Source organism: Eretmochelys imbricata, chromosome 12 (assembly GCF_965152235.1).
Source record: "Eretmochelys imbricata isolate rEreImb1 chromosome 12, rEreImb1.hap1, whole genome shotgun sequence".
NCBI lineage: Eukaryota > Metazoa > Chordata > Testudines > Cheloniidae > Eretmochelys > Eretmochelys imbricata.
The window spans coordinates 32,607,521-32,624,447 of record NC_135583.1 but is presented as its reverse complement, the minus strand read 5'-3'; the positions used below and the strand labels follow the sequence as shown (position 1 = coordinate 32,624,447).

Sequence of the window (16,927 nt, the reverse complement as noted above, 5' to 3'; positions counted from 1 at the left end):
AAATAGTAAACTTAAAGCATTTTGTTGGCAAGCCCTTCAATGCTCTTCAAGAAGGCAGGAAGTGAAGAGAGACTTGTGTGGGACTCACAATTGCAGCTTCCACTGATTTTCCTTAAAAAGTTTAACAAACTAGAACTCGACTTCAATACATCTTTGTACAATTTCACACATAAAGGAACATGTACGTACATGGCTGTCACTATTAGTGCCCACACATTTGGTGATTTCTGTATGTTCTTTATTGTATACACACCTCACTGTTAAAAATGCACTGGGGCACTTGCATTCTCATGTGAAACCATTAATCCAGTCAAGGGAAGTATGAAAATAATATCTGTATGATCAACAAACAGTTGCATACAAACACAAAATAAATAAGTTAAATAAATTCAATGAAAGAAAAAAATCCCAGTAGTTCCCCCCCCCCCCCAAAAAAAAACAAACAAACAAACCTAACTTTACATATTATACATATAAATTATCAGGTTTTTCCATTACATTGTTAGAACTTAAAAAAATAATTAAAATATTTCTGAAGTATAGTAATCTCGGTCTGCAGAGTGTTACTGTGACCTGATTTTCAGATTGAGCCCTCAGTGTCAGCACAGACATTTGTTGCAAAGCAAGTTTAAAAAAAGGACAGACAAAATAAATCATTACAGATGGTGTGCCTTACTGGGCCATAGTAGTGCTTTTCAGCACGTGGAATGTACACTTCTAACTGGATGAGCATGTGAATGATGCACTCAGTAGAATTTATGTGCACTGATCAAGCCTGCCTCCATCTTGATTACACAAAATAGCTGTGTAACTTCTCCATTTAGCTCACAAGGAAATTGACACAACCATCTGTATTAAGATACACTGTCACAAATTCATCTCAAGGATGCGTTCCCTCTGCTTTTCAAACACAAGTAATGTTTGAACTCTGTTTACACTTGGAATGTTTTTTCTTGAAGTGAAACTGTGACTTCAGACTTCATAAATTTTGTCTTGCAAGTAGCTGAATAATGAATCCAGTCCTTTGGAAGAACTCCACAGCTGTTTTAACATCTGACACTCTTTTTCATTCACATCTTCAAGTCCAGATTTCAGGAAGCTCCGCACCAGGCATTTAGACTCTTCTAATACCTAAAGTGAAAATATTAGCAAAGATTTTTTTTTTGATCTGTTCAACTTATTATGGACAGCAGTATTAACAGTGTTTTACCACTTAAATAATTATCTCCGTGGTGTAGAGAAGTTGGACCTGATTTTTCAGAGGTATTAAACAGCCACCACTCCACCTGACGTCAGTGGAAGCTGCTGATACTCAGCCAGGCATTTGTATTTATGCACTAGCACGAAGATTTTCAAAAGTAAAGAGTGATTTAAGGGGCCTTACTTAGGCCACCTTAATTTAGAAAGTGTTTTAAGCCAAATTAGGTTGTCTCCTTTACTTATTTTTACATACAAAACCCAAAAGGAACTCTATTAGTTAAACAAAATTGGGATATGTTCCATGCTTCACTGTGTTCCAAGGGCAGGAGGTTAATACAAGGTATTAGTGTTTGTAGAAAAGGGAGACAAAAGGGAGCAAGCTCTACCAAACAACTGAGTCTTAGACTAAGATATCCTGTCAGATTTGCACTGTAACTCATTGCTATTCCAGAACTGTGTTTCTTCTCAATAGACTGTAAACGGGTCAATTATAAGCAGCAGGGTTGTTGGTTTTTTTTTTTTTTTTGGTGGTGTTGATTTTTGTTTTGTATTTTTATGCACAGTTGTCCACAATGAACTCGAAGGAGACCATTATATTTGTTCTACTTTTGAGCTCAATCTAGACTCCTAACTCCTTTATAATTTTTAACCCTTTTGATAGGTAGCCTCATGTTTGGTCATATCTTAACACCTTCCTTCAATCTAACAGACCTCAGTAGAAGATGCTATTGTACACTTGATCCGTGTGTGTGGGGGGAATGGAGAATGCAGGATGAGATTCAGAGTGCTTACCAGAGGTGGCAGGTTCGTAGAAATTTTGTTGGTGCCCAGAAACTCCACCCCCGGGCGGGAGGGGGAGGGGGTGTTGTGTGGGGCCCCAGGCCTCCATGGCGGTCGGGAGGTGGGGTGGGCTGGCCCCAGGCCTGCGTGGGGGACAGGAGCTGGCCACTTCCTGTGGGAAGTTGAGTGACCCAGCCCCAGCCTGCTCCGCTCCCCTGCCTCCCAGGCTTGGGGGGAGGGGGTAACCACCCCGCCCCCAGCACTCGGCGGTGGTGTGGCTGGGAGCCAGGGGAGAGGAGCAGGCTGGGGCCGGGTCACTCCACTTCCCACAGGAAGTGGCCAGGCCCTGTCCCCCACAGAGGCCTGGGGCCAGCCCCCCCCGCAGAGGGCTGGGGGGGGGTTTCCCACACAGCCCCCCTGTGGAGCTCTGTGGCCAGCCCCCCCTGCTCCCCTCTGTGGAAGCCTGGGGCTGCGTAGGGCAACAAAACAGCTAGGGACGGCCCTGGCTGCTGCCCCTCACTGCAGCCTCACTGGGGGTGAAGGATGGGGCTGCCCCTTGCCCAATGTGGGGCAGGAGTGGTGACTGCGGGCAGGGTGCCCCCTGTGCTGGTGGAGGGTCCTGCTGGAAAAGGGAGGGGTCCAAGGCGGAAGGGCAGGGTAAGGGCAGCCTGCCCTGCCACTAGTGGGTGGGGGCACGCCAGAAGAGTGGAGGCAGCGTGGAGCTGCAGGGGAGAGGCAGGGATACTCCGGGGGGGCCGGGAGAGGTGCGTGGGAGTCGGGAGACACTTGGGGGGAGGTGCGTGGGGTGGCAGGTGGGGCCAGGGCAGAGACCCGTTCCCAAACATTGGTGGAGCTGGGCCCCAGGGCCCTGAATATTGCTAGAGCCTGGGCACCACGGGCCTATACAACTCGCTGCCCCAGCTTCCCAGCTCATATAATATAAGACGTATCAGCCTGATCTGATAAGCTTATGCTGCGTTTCCAAAGACCAATTCATGGTGGATTTAGTTCTGAGTGTGTTTTCTGAGATGTAATCTACACTTGATTTAATTAAAAATCGTCTGCCTCTACTGTCTCTTGAACGACAGGTCTTTTAAGTGAAGTCAAGGAATGCTAAGACTGCCAGTGACATGCAGTATAACTAAGGAATTAAGTACAAATGGCTACCAGTTGCTTTCATTTTATTAGTGCTATTCCAGGGAGGCTGTGGTTTTCATTGTTTCTGTTTACGTTACATTTCTTTTAAAAGCTTAGATGGGGCTGGTGCAGGAATATACATGTCTCAAGGAAAAGGGCTTTGGAAAGTGAGGGCTATGCAGAGGTTTTAACAGCCACTAAGCTGCAATCAGAAAACAGGGAAGTAATGACCCCTTGGACCAGATTTTGCTCCCAAGATCCTTGCATAGACTTCAAGAAAATGCTCTGTGGGGTCAGATGCTCTGCATGGGGGGGGGGGAGGGGGAGGTAGGGAGTTAGTAGCCTGGTGATGGATGAAAGCAGGAGCTGGAGGGACACATTTCCCCTCCCCCGCAACTGGCTCCCCTTCATTGTGGGAGGGGTCTCTTTTAAAGGCTGTGGCAATGCAACTCCATCGGAGGCATGCTGCAGGGAGCAGAGGAGAAGCTTCAGGGAGGGACAGAGAGTCAGCATGGAGGTACAGGTCTCCTGCTGACTCCCTGGCTCTGTGTGTGGATCCCCCAGGTTCATCAATGAGCCCTACAATTCATTCCATATTGGGAAGGGGGAAGTGAAAAAACCTGCCTCCCAATGAAACAATTGGGGAAGAAATCCATGAGCAATCCTTGCACAGACTTCCTTCCATTAGCCCCCCTCTACAGAGGTTTTAATACAGGAGTTGAGAATTGAATTCCCTCCAGTACATGATCAGCCTTTGTAGCACACCTTCCCTGTGAGGGTGAAGTTATAGCGATATATTCCTTTTGCCTATACCTGAACAGGTTTCTATTTAATTCCTTAATACAAGTTGTAATCTAGCTGATAGAAACAAAAGCCGATAGATTTCCTACCACTGCACTGCAAGATGCCATTTCCTTTACTCGCAGCATCACTTCTTGACTGAATGTTGTTGGCCAAAATACTTGTGACACAAGTCCTCTGCTGCAGGCTTCCTGTGCCGTTAGCTTTCTCCCGCAGAACAACATTTCATTTGCCTGCAAAAGAAAAGGCTCACTCAAGATCTTGGGTGGTGATTTCCTTCATTCCTACACCACATATGCCTGATGCTATGGTCAAATAAGACCTGCAAACATTTTCATCCTTCTCCTTAGAGAGAAGTACTTATAAAGTGCTTTTGGCACTGACATCTAAGCATGGTATGGGCAAATTAAAAAAAATACATTAGCTGTTCATATCAGCATACTGATGTCAGTGATTTTACAAGAGTAACTGTCAGTACATAGGCAATTCTATGGCACTGATCCATGACAGCAAGTATAAGCTATTATGGGGGTCAAATTCTGATCTTTTTTTTACACTGGGGTAAACTAAGTGACTAATGGAATTACTCCAGATTTACACTTGTGAAGCTGACAGCACAGTGTCAAGCCCCAGTGTACCTTATTAACTACTAGCCATTGCACGAGTCTAGCATGGAGCAGAAAGATACTTTGAAACCTCCCAGATTAGCTTTGCCAAAGCACTTTGTCCCTTTCCTGACGCATCCTTGAAAATGGCCCCTCTTCTCATGTCCCTTGAGCCTCTCTTCACCAGAGACTGTAAAATGTGTCAAGTTCTGTGACAGTCATAAAAACAGTGCAAAACAGTATGGAATTAACCAAGCCTGCTGAGCAATTCTAGGAGAAAAGTGCCTTACCAGAGCAACACCAAGTATTTGTGGGAATGTATACGATGAGCAGCCAGCTGGAGTGAGTCGGATCGTCGCATATGGGGTCTGAAACCAAGCCTTCTCGCTTGCCCAAACGATATCACACAGTGGTAAGATAGAAGCTCCCAACCCAAGAGCTGGGCCATTGATAGCAACTACAATTGGCTTCTTAAATTGAATAAAAGCTTTTACAAAATCCCTAAAATAAAAAAAAGGAAGTTCTTGAATAGGGAAACACTTAAATTAGTTCTTGAGTTTAAACTACTTATCAAAAAACAGATTTGAATGTCAAATGCCTTGCTCAGTTTTTATGCCTTCTATTTTCCAGCTGGGCTTTTCCCCAGATGAACAGTTCAGCTGATTTGTCTGTAATTAATTTATAAGAATACCATGGAAGATCAAATGATTTCTCTTAAATTGGATTTGATTTGTGTGGAGTAACTGGAATGCCTGGAACACGGTAACTTTTTGCGGTATGGTTAGGGCTAGTATTATTTCTGGACCAATAAGGGATGGATTGTATATTTAGTGGCTCTCACTCTATTCAAGGAAGGTCAGCATGGATTCAGGTGGTCTTGCTTAGCTAACTTGATGGAGTCCTTTAAATATATTGCAGAATGAAAGAGGAGGAAAACTCAGTGGGTGCAGTGTTGTATACTTATGTTAAAGAACCCAAGGCTCTGCATCAAAGATTAATGGTAAGGTATCATACTGAGCCATGGAATAGAGATAAAAACAGGGTGATCTAAAGAATACACACAAGCTGAAAGAGAGAGGCACAAAGGGGAACCACAGACTGGAAAAAACTACATTGAAATGAGACTATAAGAGTGGTATCCAGAGATCACTTGATGGATCTTTGTTAGAAGTGATTTAGATTAAAGTATAACAAAGATCTCCATGTCCCACCTTTTACAGCAAATTTGAAGTGAAGGGGGGGAAGAGGAAATAATGCAGTTGAATGCAAAATGGGTTCGCTCATTTAGGTGAGAGGGCTAGAACAAAGTAAATTTAGTGCAATAAGAGATTAGAAATAAGTCACCTGCCTTCTAGGAACAAGGGTATGGAATCAGTGCAAAACAGAACAGTCTGTACATTGATCAGGAAAAAGCGTGGGTGTAATTGGGGACAAATTATGGGTTCCATCAAACCAGTTCACAGCAAGAGAGAAGGCAAACAAAATACTGAATTATATTAGCAGAAGGAAAACGCAAAGCAAGAGGTGATACTGTTACTGGCCAAGTCTCATATGGTGTATGTTGTGGAAGAACACGATTCCTTTAAAGACATTTGCCCTTGGATGTGCTTGCAGATTTCCTGTTGAGCTCAAGGAGACCTATACTTGTGCATCTGAGAGCAGGATTTGGATGCTGGAGATGATAGCAGATCTCATGGAAAGATTAAGGCCCTGATTTAAGCAAAGCACAGGAGTATGCTTAACTTTAACCATGTGACTAGCCCCATTGAAGTCAATGTGACTACATACAGGCTTAAAGTTAAGCATGGCCTTAGGGGTACTATGCTGGATTGGGATATAAGAGAAATGGGTTTAGTATAAACAACAACAAAATAAAAAAAGAGAGGAGACTTTGAGATGACCCAACATTAGCGTTTACAATGTATGAAAGGGACTGACAGTAACAGTGATATGTTTTTCAGAGGTACAGCACGATCAATATTAAGAGTTCTTGAGAAAATAAGGAGTGAAGATGGAGTTCAGGAGCTCCACCTCATACAATGGACAATAAAACTTAGGAACAGGTTATCAGGCAAGGCAAGTAGAGTAAGGAGTACTCTATCGATGGGTTCAGAAGGCAAAGACGTATTACTGGAAAAGGAGGGGATTAAGGGAAATTATAGTTCACACTTGGCTGAGCAAAGCAAGGCCCAATGATTAATTCAAATGTATTTCTCTGCCTGTAATGTGACAACCTTGATCAATTCCAAAATTTCAGAGTATTCTGGGCACCAATGGGCACAAGCCTATTGATTTTTGGTACAGATCAGAAACTGGAAAAGCCTAACGCAGAGGAAAATCAAGACTCCCAGACTGCTAAGTGCAGAAGGCAGAGGAATCTCCCTTTGCCCCTGTGGCTGCCTTCATAGATCAGAAGCAGCTAAATGTTCTGCATGGGGAGACAGTCTGCAGCCCGGCAGAAACAAGACAGTCTTACAAGGAGAAAGTGGGGACCCCAGGAGAGGAGAGCAGAATGTGAGGGGACATTCTTAGAATTGCACTGGAAGTTGTAAACACTGTTGCACAGTGGAACTTATTACAGTGAGAGGGGAAAATGTTATGTTTGGAAGGCTTTTGTTTTTACTAAGAGGAGATGTGAAAATATGGTCTTCATGTGCACTTTTGAATCTTGCAATGAGCTTGGCATGGACACAGTGCTCTCATTGCAGGATCAGGGCTTCTAGTCCGTCAAAAGGCCTGTGAAACAAATAAAGTGCAATCCCGTTGTTTTAGGCTGTGATCAACATATGAAAGCTGTAGCACAGACAGAAGGAATATACTGTGAGAATTCTTCTTTTCCTCTCATAATATTGATATAAACACATTCCACTCTCAGCTGATACAGAAAATGGGAATGGGTAACTTACTATACATTTGAGCACCCTAACCACTGACAAAGCAACATTTTCTCTCTCACTACAGTGTTATTTTGTGTCAGTCAATTAACTCTTCTCCCTTTTCAGGGAATGATCGAGCAACAGAAAAGCATTGACAGTTAAGTTAAAAGTTTAAGAATATTGTATTTCCATGCTCATAAAATCTAATCTCTACTTTGAGTTTCAGAAATATCTAATAGAAGTATCCAAATTGTACTGTAATAGTTGTGACCGATATGGCAATTTCCTGTGTATTCTTGGGAGACCTTACTGAATTAAGTTGAAGTGTCTTTGGGGTCCTTTGTATTCAATGCAAATCTTATATATTCTGGTGAGCTGGGATTGTATGTAACGTCCAGGAGGCAGATGTGATGTGAGGCCCAGGAGTTCAAAGGTCTACATTGAAAATGTGCCAGGCAAGAATGGACTTTGGGACATTAAATGTGAGGTATTCCCCAGGAAATCTACTTAGGGAGAGTTAATTCCCCACTTCCAGTTATGCAAAAACTCCGCCTTTTGAAGCTGTGCCCTGAGGAATGGGTAATTGTCGGCTGATTATCTGTTCCTGGAGACTGCAGATCACATGTCCAAGCTGTATAAAGAAATAGCTGTACTGCAGTTGGGATTCTGCTTCTGAATCTGAGACAGTTATGAACTTATTACCATAGGGAAAACCCAGTTGTGGGTTTTGAAGGACTGACCAGAGCTCAAGGTTGGGTTGGGGTGAGCTCTGGTCAGCTTTTTAGCATACATGTAGGTTCTTTTATTGTTTTTAATGTGTTTTCCCTGTAATGCTTTTATCATAAGAATACATGTGCTTACTTAGAATGAGCTGTGTGATAACTTATAACTGAGGGAAATACACAGGTTGCAGCCCCCGGGGAGAAAGAAAAGCACCAACACTGGCCTTTTGGGCAGTCTAGCTTGCTGGGGAGATTACAGTGTAGGCAGGGAACTGTGTAGCCTTAAAGAACCCCCAGTCAGGATGGAGTGAGATGTGGGTCTTTGCCCAAGACTGCAACTGCCCTGAAACTGACAATAGTCACAGCAGTAACCAAGACACTGGTAATCAACAGACTGAGGTCATTACTAAAATGGCTTGGCTTCTGTTAGATAATTCTGTTAATTTATATCATGAAACAATTAAACAAGTTGTCCTAATATAGCTGAAGTCCAGATCTATTGCAAACCATCCCCTCTAGTTGGATTCCTTCATAATAATGTCAGAATGTACTGCATAAAATTTGAAAGCTCTCAAAAGAGGAATACCTATTTGTAGGAAATAGTAAGTCTAAGCCAGGTCCTCAGCTGGTGTAAAAAGATGTAGTTCTATTGACTCTAGTGGAGTAACACTGTTACACACCAGCTGAAGATCTGGTCATATATTTATACCTTTGTGGATAATGGGAACACTTGACGGTTTGTAGTGTAGACTGATTTATAGACAGTACTTCATAAACCCTGTGTTTCTATTAAAATAATCTGATATGTTAAGCAAAACAATGTTTTAGTTTTGAACATAGAACTACATTTACGTATAAATTACATGATTTAAATGTAAGAAAAATATCAGAAACCTTTCTAATAAGGCTCTGAAATACATTAGAAGCCTGCTATATTAATATAACACTACTAAGTCATAGATCCCCATTTGTACTGAAACTCATTAAAATGATGAAAACTGAAACAAGTAAAATATCTGGCTTCGAGGAACAATGTTAAAACATGAAGCTACAGCTAATTTAAAAAACAAAGTTACATCTCAATTTGAATTTGAGACTAGAGGAAGAATTTTGAAATACACTGAGGTAGTGGAACTAAATAAATTTTAACACATACTAGAAATAAAGGAGTTCTGTCTCATAAGAAAAAGCTACAGCAAACCCATTCCTTTTTCTTGTTAAATGAATTTGTAGGACTGAAATTAGCATACAATCAACACTTAAATATACAACACTCTTGGATCTGACAAATATGTTTTAGAATCACACACTGCATTTCATAATTTAGAGATCACATGTGAGCTTGGGTCACCTTATAGCTTCTGCAATCCTAGTGCTTTCTTTTCTTCTGTCATTGGATAACCTGCCAATTAAATAGGAGTAATCTAGGCCACTACAGAATACACTTCCCACTGCGCTGAGAAGTAAGAGTTTACTGTCATCAGCTGATGCATTGCACAATGCTCTCCGAACTTCCTTCATGATCTGTGGATAAAGAAAAGTAAACAGTTCGACATGCATGCCTTTGCAAGATAATTTCTCTTGCTGTATAAAACTGTACTTGTTGTTAGAGATGTATATTTTGGCCATTGTAACTTAAGTACTTTGAATTATAATAGTGTTTACAAAGCCCTTACATCTTTGAAGTGCTTTATGGACATGCAGTAATTCAGATCCATTTTTGACAAGGTGGTATTTCTTTGCTTATCCTGTGTGGGAAATTCTGGTTACCTAGAATGTGTTATTCTATTGATATTTAACAGATTTCAAATGGCTCTTGTTCTGCTCCTATGACTTTAAAAAAAATAAACTGATGTACATCATTGTACCATCAAAGTTGTTACCACAACAATAGCATGGTAAGCTCTGTGTGTTTGAGTGAAATATATAAACCCTGGCCTTCAGTTCTTTCACCAGTTCAGTTAGGGCAGTCTGTATCAGTCAGGTGGAACAATACAACTTTAAATGCGTAGATTTATGGCTAATTTATTGTTTATAGTACTATGGTCAGTGACATTTTTAAAGTCTACAAATGCTATAGTAATAAAAGCCACTAGAAAGATGACTAATTTACCACTTGATTTACTATTAGATCAAATTATTCATAAACACTAGTCAAAATCTTTAAGACCTTGACACACTGGTGTTGAAATAAAAGGCTATTATTATTGCAAGAACAACATCTTTCCTAATCATTTTAAAAAGGGGAACAATATTTCATAAATTTCTGCAGGTAGTTTTCATTACGGCCCTGATTGAGCAAGGTGTGTAAGCACATATATAACTTTAAGCATGTGAGTAGCCCTGTTGACTGACTACTCTTATTGACTTCTACGTGTGAAATCCTGCCGATTTAAATCAATGGCAGTTATCTTATCGACTCCAGTGAGCCTATGATTTCATTTAGTGAGACTACGCATATCCTTAAACTTTTGTACATATTTAAGTGCCTTACCAATTCAGGACCCTAACCATGATGGGCCAAATTCTGCTCTAATTTATGCTGAAAGATTTGGATGTACAGGTAAATTTTCAGAGACTGCAAAATTTGCCCTGATGAGTTACAGATGTAGAGAAATAAGACATTCAGATGGCAACTACTTCTTTTCACTATTTAAGCTTGCAAAGTGCTTTACATCTCTGAAGCGCTGTACAGACTCTAGATCTATTTGAACAAATGTCACTAAATGTACAGGTGCAATTTTATGCATGCCACTTTTTCTGGGCAGGCTTTGCACACACACATTCTATGACTTATGGGAACAAACTTGCATTTGCTTGTGAAAATCATGTAGCATGGTGTCTATCTACCTGATCTGCATGGGCAAACACAAAGATCTGAATTCTAGTATGTATTAAACTTGGACATGAGAAATGGCAGGGTAAGTTTTCAGAAGGTAAAAGCTCCCTTTTGTAGGTGCACATTCGAATGCTTACAATCATGACTGTGGGTGAAAACCAGGTAGTTAGAGGCAGAAGTTCTCAGCTCTGTAGCTAGAATTCATGTACAAAAATGGCAGCACTAATTTTGTGAGGGCAGTTTACACCCAAATCATGAAGGCAGAGCCTCAGTCCTCTTGAGTCTGTTAACCCACACTCATGCAAAAATGCAGCTGGGTAGAATGGCATTTGCAAATTTTGTTGTTCTCCCTTCACAGCTACAATCTACTCAAAGTTTTGCATATGATTTTAGACCTGATCAAAGCTAAACATTTATTTCAGAAGATATAGAACTGTGTGAGGTAGAGATCTGTTGGATTGACTGGTCCAACTCCCTGCTATTATAGGATTGTTCTCGTCAGTCTATTTTCTAATGTTTTACATGTCCCCAACACTGGGACTTCCACTGTTTCCTTGGCAGATTCTATAATATAGTCAACATCTTTGGGCAATATTGTGTGGCCAAATTAGAAGCAAAACTTCCTGTGGATCGTAATGGGGAGTTTTGCTTCAAATGTGATCATAGGGTATGACTCTCCTGTCAGTTAGTTCCTCCTGATATTCCACTGTAATGTTCCCATCCCCATATGTTTATATGCACATCTACAATTTCTCTCTTCCTCTGTCATCCTTCAAATACTTGTTTCACTCTTAGCCCATACGTATATCTGGTTCTCTTCATTTTCCCACATAAACATTTCTAGATTTGGATTTAAATGGATAGAATCATAGAAGTGAAGGGCTTGAAGGAACTTTGAGAAGTCAAGTCCAGCCCCTGTGCTGTGGCAGGACCAGTTAAACCTAGACTGGCCCTGATAGGTGTTTGTCCAAACTGTTTTAAAAATCTCCAGAGATGGGGAATCCACAGCCTTCTTTGGAAGCTTAACTACCCTTATCGTTTGAAATTTTCCTCTAATATCTGAGCTAAATTGCCCTTGCTACAGATTAAGCCCATTACTTCTTGTCTGACCTTCAGTGAACAATTGATCGCAGTCACCTTCATAGCAGCCCTTAACATCTGAAGACTCTTATCAGGTCCTCCCTCAGTCTCCTTTTCTCAAGTCTAAACATGCTCAGTTTTTTTTTAACCTTTCCTCATAGGTCAGCTTTTCTACACCTTTAATCATTTTTGTTGCTCTCCTCTGGACTCTGTCCAGTTTGTTCACATCTCTCCTAAAGTGTAGTGCCCAGAATTGGACACAGTACTCAAGCTGAGGCCTCACCAGTGCCGAGCAGAGTAGGACAGTTACCTCCTATGTCTTACATACGACTCTCCTGCTTATACACTGCAGAATATTAGCCCTCTTTGCAGCTGCATCACATTGTTGACTCATTCAACTTGTTATCCACTATAACCCCCAGATCCTTTCCAGCAGTACTAGTGCCTAGCCAATTTATTCCCCATTTTGTAGTTGTGCAGATCTTTCCTTCCTAAGTGAAATACTTTGCTCTTGGATTTACTGAATTTCACATCTTGTTGTATTCAGACCAATTCTCCAGTTTGTCAAAGTCATTTTGAATTCTAATCCTGTTCTCCAAACTACTTGCAACCCCTCCCAGCATGGTGTCATCTGCAGATTTTATAAGCATACTCTCCACTCCATTATTCAAGTGGTTAATGAAAATATTGAATAGTATTAGGGACTGACCCCTGGTGACCCCACAAATTTCCCTGATAGTTTGACGGTGAATCATTGAAAACTACTTTTTGAGTAAGGTCTTTTAACATTTGTGCAGCTGCCTTGTAGTAATTTCATTTAGACCACATTTCTGTAGTTTCATTATGTGAATGTCATGTGGGACTTTGTGAAAAGTCTTACTAAAGTCAGGGTATAACACATCTGCTGCTTTCCCTTATCCACTAGGCCAGTAACTCTGTCAAAGGAAATTAGGTTGGTTTGGCATGATTTGTTCTTGATAAATCCATGCTGGCTATTCCTTTATAACTCTATTATCCTCCACGTGCTTACCAATTGATTGTTTAATAATTTGTTCCACTCTCTTTCCAGGTGTTGAAATTAGGCTGACTGACTGGTATATAATTCCCTGGGAACTCTTTATTCTCCCTTTCAAAGATATATTTGCCCTTCTCCAGTCTTTGGGGACCTCACCGGTCCTCCAGAAGTTCTCAAAGATAATTGTTAATGGTTCTGAGATTGCTTCAGCTAGTTCCTTAAGTACCCTATAATGAATTTCATCTGGTCCTGCCAAACTGAAAACATCTAACTTACTTAAATATTCTTTAACCTGATCTTTCCCTATTTTGGCTTGCATTGTTTCCCCCTTGTTGTTAATATTAATTGTGTTGAGTATCTGGTCACCAGTTAACCTTTCTTGGTGAAGACTGAAGCAAAATAGGCAATAAACACCTCCGCCTTGTTGATGTCATCAGTTATTAGCTCTTTTTCTCTGCTAAGCAGAGGACCTACACTTTCCTTAGTCTTTCTCTGGCTCCTAATGTGTTTAAAGAACCTCTTCTTATTGCCTTTTATGTCCCTTGCTAGGTGTATCTTATTTTGTGCCTTAGTCTTTCTTATTTTATTTCTACATGATTGTGCTATTCTTTTATACCCCTTCTAAGCAATTTGTTCTCATTTCCACTTTTTGTAGGATTTCTTTTTGATTTTTCAGGTCATTAAAAAGCTCCTGATAGAGCCATATTGGCCTCTTACTATGTTTCCTATCTTTCCTTCACCTCAGGATAGTTTGCAATTGTGCTTTTAATATTGTTTCCTTGAGAAACTGACAGTTCTCCTGAACTCCTTTTTTCCTTAGATTTTTCTTCCCATGGGACCTTACCTACTAGTTCTACGAGTTTGTTGAAGTCCATTATCCTTATTCTGTTGTTCTCACTCCTTCCTTCCCTTAAAACCATTAAATCATCATTTCATGCTCACTTTCACCCAAAATGCCTTCCACCTTCAGATTCACTTCCAATTCCACCATGTTGGTCAGAATCAAGTCTAAGATGGTTGTTACCCCAGGTTACTTCCTCCACTTTCTGGGACAAAAAGTTGTCCCCTACACATTCCAAGAACTTAATGGAAATTTTGTGTTTTGCTAAATTACTTTTTCAACAGATGTCTGGATAGTTCAAATCCCCCATTACTACCAGGTCTTGTGTTTTGGATATTTCTGTTATTTGTTCTAGAAATGCCTTATCCACCTCCTCCTCCTCCTTATTTGGTGGGCTACAGTAGACCCCTACTATGATGTCACCCTATTTTTTACCCCTTTTATCTTTTTACCCAGAGACTCTCAACTGGTCTGCCTCCCACATCCTTCTAGACCTCAGAACAAATATCTGTTTTGATGTGTAAAACCACACAGAAGCAGCAATTTGAGAAATTTTATTAAATGTACACAACACTTCCCCCATCCCAATTTTCTCTCTCTTCCCCTCCCCTCCCCCCAGTGCTGAAGATTGTGTGTTTGCAGAGGGAACCAAAGGACTTTAAAGGTCAGTTCCTGGGAACTGATCCCTGAGATCAAGTTGAATCAGAGGAGGCCAAATTTCTGACATTGAGGGAAAACATTTTAAAAATATAAATGAGAACTTATTTTCACCCCCTCCAAATGGGACATAATTCATATTAATATAAACACCCAAAATTAGAAAAAAAAAAAACCGGAAAGCCTATCCCTAGGTCAGCCCTTCCAGTCTCCTGATAATTTTTGTTGCTCCTCTCTAAATTTGTCAATACTTCTTTTGTAAAGATGTGCTCAGAAGCTGATTAGATTAACAGAATTCTTTGGTTCTCTGATATGATGCCTGTGCAGTCTAAAATTTTATTGGCTTTTCTACTATTCCATGGTGCACATTTGTCTCTAATTTGCAGTTCGCTATCAGACTCTTAAGTCTCTTTTGGCATTATAGTTTTTCACACTTCTCATTGAATATCTGTGTTCTAGATTGTTTTCCTACAGATGTTTAAACATACATAAATAGACGTAGCATACTTATTGATAATCACACAGGACAAGCACAAAATCTGCTTCTTGGACTACACAACTGTGTATTTTCTAGCAGTATTCCAAAATGAATATCATTTTGGTCCAGTTCATGGCATTGTTTTTTAAGCAGAAGTCCCCACTGAACTCAGTATAATATATTACCTTTTATTACTTTCTGTCTGTTTCCAGAATCTCTGTAGGGTCCCATGTACTATTTCTCTGGTATTTTCACCTATCTACCACTTCAAAAGGTTTTCTCTCCCCCCCACCCCACTCTCCTGCTGGTAATAGCTCATCTTAAGTGATCACTCTCCTTACAATGTGTATGATAAACACCCATTTTTTCATGGTCTGTGTGTATATAAATCTCCTCACTGTATTTTCCACTTTATGCATCCGATGAAGTGAGCTGTAGCTCACGAAAGCTTATGCTCAAATAAATTGGTTAGTCTCTAAGGTGCCACAAGTACTCCTTTTCTTTTTAATATAATTTGTGAAATTCATTAAAATGTAGTTTATTTTGTCTTCCTGATCAAATCCAGCACTGATTCCTGTAGTGGCCCCGTAGATATCTTCCCCAACTCAATACACTGCTGTTTATCATTAACTTTTCTTTTATAGCCCTTCAACCAGTTTTCATTTGACAGGAAATTATTCCTACCCAAGTCCTATTTGAATTAATGATTTAATGTTATGAGCAAAACTTCACAAGATCAGATCCAGATCCTCAGCTGGTGTAAATCAGCCAAATCACCAATTTAAGCCAGCTGAGCCTCGGTCCTGCATCTTCTGCTTTGATGAAATCCAAATATATTAAAACTACTGCTTTGTCTAGATTGTGGGGTTTTTTGTTTTTTTTTTAACTACAAAATTATCAATCAGGTTTATCTGGCAAGATTTCCCTTTTACAAACCTATAGAAAATGTACTTAAATTACAAATAATAAAAAATAAAAAAATAAAAAAAAATTAGACTACTATCTTTCTAAGAGCTTAGTTGGGTTATTCCCTCCCCACCCCCTTCTTACAAACGGGAGTTTTTAAAGACGTCTGTCTAAACTTTGCTTATATTCAGGAAGACTCAGTGAACTGGGAATTTATCCCTAAACTCATCTACACATGACTTCTATAAATCAATAGAAGTACCTGGTTTAAAAAATTAAATTTCATGTATTTATTTGAAACTGTAACGGTCCATTTGCTTGCTTGCTTGCTTTATTTATTTAAAAAGAGAAACATTCTCTAAAAATGTTACAATGAGCAAAACATTCTAAATCCTTGCTATCATTTTTATAACTATTCTGCAGTGATTACCTTTGGTGACCTTGTTAATTATACATTTATTTCTATTATTTATTGATACTTCAGCACCCCTGTAAGCACATTGAGTCCTTTCCAGTACAAGGATATCCGATAAATTATATGGGGATGATAAATCCTACTGGAGTGATAGGGCGATACTTGTGATTGAAGTCTGCCATAAGAAGCAATCTGTCTGCTAGGAGAATAATACAGATATTTCATGAGAAGAAGCGTGCAAGTAAACCAGTGATGTGACACACATCCATAACACTGCAAGCACTGCATTTTTTTTATGGCTAGAAGAATGACTGTTGATACTTCATATGTGTACCTCCACTTCCAGTTTTTGACTCGTAATGCATACGGAGTAGTTTTTTCAATCTTTACCAAAGCCATTAGCAATCTAGAATATATTTTCTCATCTATTCTTCTGCTTTTTAACTCAGTAAATTATTAATCCCCAGAAGTATTGGTACCCTAACTAGGAAGAATAAAAACAATGGATTAACCATATTCCTGGGTTTGAAACAGATTTTGGATTACCAAAAACTGTTGAGTTTAAAAAACAATAA

At 40.1% G+C, this 16,927-nt stretch overlaps 1 protein-coding gene across 1 annotated transcript in view; it reads right to left on the bottom strand.

Moving 5' to 3' along the window:
* Positions 1-471: 471 nt before the first annotated feature.
* CDYL2 (chromodomain Y like 2) overlaps positions 472-16,927 on the bottom strand; it is an 80,861-nt gene continuing 64,405 nt past the window's right edge. The window contains exons 4-7 of the mRNA XM_077831405.1: positions 9,473-9,645; positions 4,814-5,024; positions 4,008-4,151; positions 472-1,131 (exon numbers count right to left, since the gene is read on the bottom strand). Of these exons, the coding sequence (XP_077687531.1) occupies positions 973-1,131; positions 4,008-4,151; positions 4,814-5,024; positions 9,473-9,645 (687 nt within the window). The 3' untranslated portion in view covers positions 472-972. The remainder of the gene's footprint in view (positions 1,132-4,007; positions 4,152-4,813; positions 5,025-9,472; positions 9,646-16,927) is intronic.